The sequence below is a fragment of the Haemorhous mexicanus genome, chromosome 4, assembly GCF_027477595.1.
Source record: "Haemorhous mexicanus isolate bHaeMex1 chromosome 4, bHaeMex1.pri, whole genome shotgun sequence".
In the NCBI taxonomy this organism is placed as follows: Eukaryota; Metazoa; Chordata; class Aves; order Passeriformes; family Fringillidae; genus Haemorhous; species Haemorhous mexicanus.
In genome coordinates this window covers 4,027,650-4,033,649 of record NC_082344.1, presented here as the reverse complement: position 1 = coordinate 4,033,649, position 6,000 = coordinate 4,027,650, and the positions used below count along the sequence as shown (strand labels likewise).

The following is a 6,000-nucleotide window of genomic DNA, read 5'->3' as shown; positions in this document are numbered from 1 at the left end:
GCCAATTACAGAAGTCAAGGGAGTTATGTTAAACTGTGAATCTGGCTTATGCTTCCTTTCTTTATGATGCATTTAAGAACTTACCAAAGAAGAATGGAACTGTAGCCGTGGAAGGAAATAGTTCTGGGTCTCTTATAACCTTGTAAATCCTTTGTAGAGCAAAGCTCTTAAAATGATGTTGTGGAGCTTTTTCAGTTCCCCGAGTTTTACATGCATTAATCATTTTTCTTGTGCTGGAGACAAAATCCTGCTTGCTGTACAAATGCAAAAACTGCTTTGGGATTCATTTCATGTCTATAGGGAAAATCTGATCTGACTTTCCACAGCTAGATTGTATATGCTGGCCTTATTTCCTGAAAAGCTATTTATCCAAATAGCTTGCATAGTGTACAGACTTGGTTCACAATTTATTCACAATATTTATTTCATGTTTGAACAGTATGTTTCAATTGAGAATAAACAATGAGAATACAGCAATGTACAAGGAGCTAAACAGAGGGTTAGGTGCAAGTAAAGTAGACAAGTAAGTACAGTAAGTAGATTTTAGTTGCAGATTTTTGTGGTTGGGCTGAAAATGTTCAAACAATAAAAACTGTTCTGTTTTGTGTTATTTAACCTGGCTAGATTGTGCTTCACTGTGTTTCCTTCCCCACTTAGTCAGTATGGAAATGAAATTCCACTAAATTTGATAAGTTGCCTTTTGACCTGATGCTGATTTAAGCTTCTAGAAGCTCATACCAGCACGAGGTCACTGACAGGCAAAGTCAGTGAGTCTAAAAATGGTGCAGAAAAAAAGAGATTAGGCTTTACTTGGGTTCAGATTATTTAAACAAACAGACAAGAATTTAGGGAAAACAAAATTGTATTTCTGATCTGATTGGTCAAATCACTTTATTATGTGATACAATTTACATCGCTGGCATGCACTGTCAAATCAAGTGTCCTCTGCAATGAGCAAAAGTCTTTAGAAGTGAAAAGTCTTTTATAAAGATAACACAGTCTCTTGCTACTAGGCAGAAATGCAGTGGGAATAGATATTTGGTTGTGTTAAAGCACACCAAAATGAAAACAAACTATGAACAAGAGTTGTGAACATCATCATCTAACAGAACTAAAGAAACTAATTTTCAGTTATATTGTGTATTCAAATGCTCTGCATGTTAACAGAGACACCTCTGAGGGTGAGCACAAAGCCAATGATTTAAAATATCAAAGAAGTTTTTCCTCATGTTAACTGAGCAGATCTGTGCATTCAAAAGCAAATGTATGAAATACTTGCATTAATATATTCAGAACTCACACACAACAGTCACAACTACTTGATAGAAAGATGCTTTGCTAGTGGAGGAATGGGGTGAAGGACAGAAAGTGGAAAATTCTGTGGGGTCCTTCTAAAGCTCTGATGTGTTAATATTTCATTTACTGGTCTGGGCCTGCTGCTTTCTTCGAAATCACTGCATGATCTCAATCTGGATTTAGCCTGATTTCCTTCCAAACAAGGCTATGTGATCTGTCTGCATGCCTGCCCTCATGTCTGCCCTCCCATTAATAACTTCAAAACTGTTTATTAGTTCCATTTCTCTGCAGCAGAGGAACAGAACTCAGAGACAATCCATTGCCCACAGACTCTGTAAAAATAGGTGGCGTCGGGGAGGCCAGATCCACTTACCAGTGTTGCTATTAAGGGAAATGCTGCACTGGGAAATCATTCCATATTAGATATGGGAGAATCCACATGGGAAAGAGAGCTAGGAAATCCTCAGCACGAGGAAAAATAGAAATATGGAGTAGGTCATGTTAAACACCCAAATTAATCTATGATATGGTACAAAGCCACATGAAACTCAGCATCAGGGATTCTCCTGTTCACAGAAGTACTCAGAAATTAATTCCTACTTGTGAAGAGAATGAAATTATAAGGCTGCACATTTTTGATCTAGGGAAGTTGACAGAAAGTCAGCAATCCTGTCTGAAACTCTTCACTTCCATGTTTGTTGTCTATTTGGAGTGGGGAATTAGGGCTTCATCCTACAGAATGTTTCCTGTAATGTCATGTGATCACAGCATTAAAGCCTTTCCAAGATCACTTTGTATCTTAACTTTTTTTTCAATATCAAAATTTAAAAACACTTTTAAGGTTCATGCAGTTTTTAATTGCAGGTACCTTAAAATTAAGCACACATTTGCTTCTGGTAGATGCAGGACCTCAGAATTCACACCACTACATTCAATGGGAATGTAAAAGTTAGGTGTCCAATTAGGTGTCTTAGAATTAAAATAACAGTGTTGGGTAAGAATATGCCTTAATTCAAATTCATTGATCTTGTTTTCTTTCTAATGATGTAAAGGAAACAGTTAAAAACAGAAACCTGAACTTGACCTGGAAACAGGAACTTGTTTTGCTGTGGTAATATGGACCACAGGTGAGCAAAATATGTAAGAGGCATGCACTTTTCAGAATGTAGGCCTTCTGTGAAATGCAAATGCATTGATACATATTTATTGAATAGTTAAGGCCTTGATGACCTTGACCTATAAATTTCACTGAATTTCAATTTGATTTATAATTTAACTGAAATTAAGTGAGGATTTGGCAGGTACTTCCAGGACAACAGGGTTAGATGTGAGGATAAGCCCTCAAGGCTAAGGGGACTTGCACAGTGCCACCGGTGGAATATTCCCAATTGTGATAAAAGGGGACATAAAGGGACTCTGCAGAAAGAAATCTATTTTTGCCTGTGTGGCAGGAAAATTGACTCTGATTATGTGCATACAAAACTCTGAGGTGCAAAGCTCATTTTTAGGCACATCATGGCAGCCTTGTTCATGTAATTTTTCTAAATCACTTTTTTTTTTTTTAATTCATATTGTGAAATACATCTGTAAAGTGCTATAGCTTATGATCTTATTCTAAAGGTTTACCACTCTCACATCTTCATTTCCTGACTGGTCAGAAGGATCAGTTGAATTTTAGGGAGACTTCTGTTTGGCTACAGAATTTCTGCCAATCTAAACTCGTTAAGGCTATCTTTTTTCCTGTAATTATTTGCTTTTAGGGGAAGTTCCACCTCAGCTGAACTTGGATTTAATTTTCCTTTCTCCTTCATACCAATTGCATTTTATAATTGCTATAAGTGAAAATTCTTTGCAGATGGGAATATTTTGTACTATATTTTTTCTGGCAGCATATATGTTTTAGTTTTTTCTAATCTAATCCCTTCACTCACAGTGACAGCCTTACTGAAACTAAGGAGAGTTAATAGTGCTGCTGCAGTAATTTCAGCTGACTATGCTTGACAGATCTTTCAAGAATTCCCCACAGAATAAGGAGGATTGACAGCACTTTGTAAAACTCGGGGTGTTCATTTAATGCTTTAACAACATCTAAACTACCCAGGAAGCCTGGAATACATACATTTTTAGCCACATATTTCTATTGTTTAAATAAGCTGCAAATGCAAGGTATGTCTCACCAGCAAAAATTATTCAGCATCCCTTCAGATCCATCAACATCACTTGGGTATAACCACCCACCCAAATATTTGCTCCTAGACTCACACCCTGCACCACGTATCAGGAACCCTCTGTCACATGCCAGCTTCTACATAGAGAGGGAACTGTCCTTGCTAAACAACTTATCTATGTCTTCCCAACTGAGGATACAACTCAAAAGCTTTCTAAACATTGAGCTACCTTAGAAACACAAATATCTGTCCAGCCAGTTGGATTACCAGGCACTGGAGCAGTAAATGCTCAGCAAATAGTGCATTTCACAGAGAAATAAAGGCTGTTCAGCCTCTGAATTGTTTGATAGTTTATTACAAAAATAACTTGCAATCCAGTTTACACTCCTCAACTCTTTTGTTGTTCAAGTATCATGGTACTGATCTCTATTAACAATGCCTCTCTTCCTGGTGTTTTCACATTAATTACAAGATGTCGTGTCTTGAAATCTATCTGAAATGAGTGACTGTACGATTTCCTGTATCCACATATTATGCTGGTTCAGGTACCATTGCCACAGATGTGTTTTAACTGTTGCCACAGTAAAAATATTCATGGATTTACTTTCTTAGCTCATTATAGAAATGCAGTAAAAAACCATATGGCAAATAAGCCAGTGCTTCAAAGTCTTCCACTTCCATTAGAACTTTTGCAAATCTGACTACATTTAGTAACTTAGAACTCATGCCAAACATACTCAGAAAACCTACAAGATCCTGTAAAATACTTATTGGTTTTAAAATGCCCTTATTTTACTTTTTTTTTTTTTTTTCACATTAGCTTAACTGCAAGCATTTTTGCTGTCACTTTCTACATCCTTGCTAGATTTTTGCATCGAGTACATGGATTGCCCCACTTTCATCTCCCCCCTCACCCCAAGAAATGCATATTTTTGCCTTTTGACAAACAGAACAATCTTAGGTGTAAAACTGAGTCTATTCTAGAGGCTGCTAGCGCTGCAGTCATGTGAAAACTGTGCTCCATTCAATTTTGTCTCCTCATTTTTTTACTTCAGAGATCACCAGGCCAGCAAGAAACTTTCCTTCTCCAACTCAAATCTTAGGGCTTGTTGAGCTGGAGGAAGGGAAAATGCCCCAGGCCCTTCAGCTGCTCATGTTGGACGCCTCCATCCCCTTGGCTGTGGATTGTAGTTTGAATCAGCTGTTGACAAGCAATAGTCAGACCTGGAATCCATGGACATTATATCGGGATCCGTTGTGGAGCGCTGGGTGCAGTAGGGGTACTGCAGCTTAGGGCCAGCCTGGGTGGGGGCACCTGGGGCAGACAGGGAGCTTTTTTGGGGTGATAGAACCCCTGACTGCTTCCCTCCCAGTAAGGCTACGCTACCACTCGGGGCTGGGGGCTCGTAAGAAACTTTATGTTTCCATTCATCTGGTGGCTCAGGAAGTGTTTTCCTGCGAGCAGCCGACACCACGTTAGCAGCAATGGATTCCTGCATGCTTTGGGGGCCAAAAGCTTCATCCACTAGGCCAAGGGGAGATCTGGCTGCTGCTTCCCAGGGAGTCAGTCTCTTGCCAGGCTTGTCAGCTGCTGTGTCCGGCTTGCTGAAGTAGTCAGGGGCAGGCTGAAATACAAGAGGAGAAGTAGGAGACATGGCTCGAGGAATGAATGCAGAAGGTCTCCCAGGAAGCGATAATGAGCGGCCACTGCTCCTTCCCTAGGAAGAGAAAATACCAAATACAGTTATTAAGCAGCAAGAAAGGAAGCTCCTTCTCTTAACTTCTAAACTGGAACAAAAGACCCTGAAGGCACGTGACATCCTGGCAGTCCCTTTTTATATCTATGTGTATCTTTTAGAACTTGAATTTACTGGAAAGGCAGGAGGCAGAGAAAGAAACAGGAACAAAGATGCAGCAAATTGAATTTTTGAGGAAAGCAAGAAGACCAAAGAGAGGCTTTTACTGAAAAAGTACAGTGGTATTAGCAACTGTGCAGCTTTCCCACTATTTAGCTGGTGTGCCTTGTTCTGGAAAGACCATTCTTAAGGCAGACAGGAGTCATGTTGTGGCAGTTCTGTGTGTGTGTACAAGATTCTTTCTAACATTAGGCACAGCCTAATTTATTTGCTAACAGGCTCTGTCTAGGACATCTGTCCAAGAACCTATCTTTGGCAATCTGCTTTTAAGAAAGGCTTTTCTTACTCAAAAATTATTAGACTGATCCCAGTTTTCTCTTTTGGGGGCACAAAAGTGAACACAAGCAATTAAAGGCATTAATGCAATCATTCACTTAATGCCCTTCTATGACGCTACTTTTGGCTTCTTTAAAAGGCAATGCCCTCAGAATTTCAGTACATTCCGACCCACTTATGGGAGCAATCCATTCATTTTTGACAAATCCTAATCTTCTTAGTAATGCAGCACTTTGAAACAGAAACTGTGTTTGTGAGAAGGTTCTGCTGCAGCAGCCATTTGGCAGCACACAAAGCAGGTACAGCCTGTCCCCAAGCCAGACCTGGTCTGTGTGTCACACAAA

General features: G+C 39.5%; 1 protein-coding gene across 1 annotated transcript in view; it reads right to left on the bottom strand.

The window, feature by feature from the left end:
* Positions 1 to 399: 399 nt before the first annotated feature.
* The window catches only part of SYNPO2 (synaptopodin 2), a 78,018-nt gene continuing 72,417 nt past the window's right edge, over positions 400 to 6,000 (bottom strand). Inside the window, exon 5 of the mRNA XM_059843684.1 lies at positions 400 to 5,182. Within this exon, the coding sequence (XP_059699667.1) occupies positions 4,616 to 5,182 (567 nt within the window). The 3' untranslated portion in view covers positions 400 to 4,615. The remainder of the gene's footprint in view (positions 5,183 to 6,000) is intronic.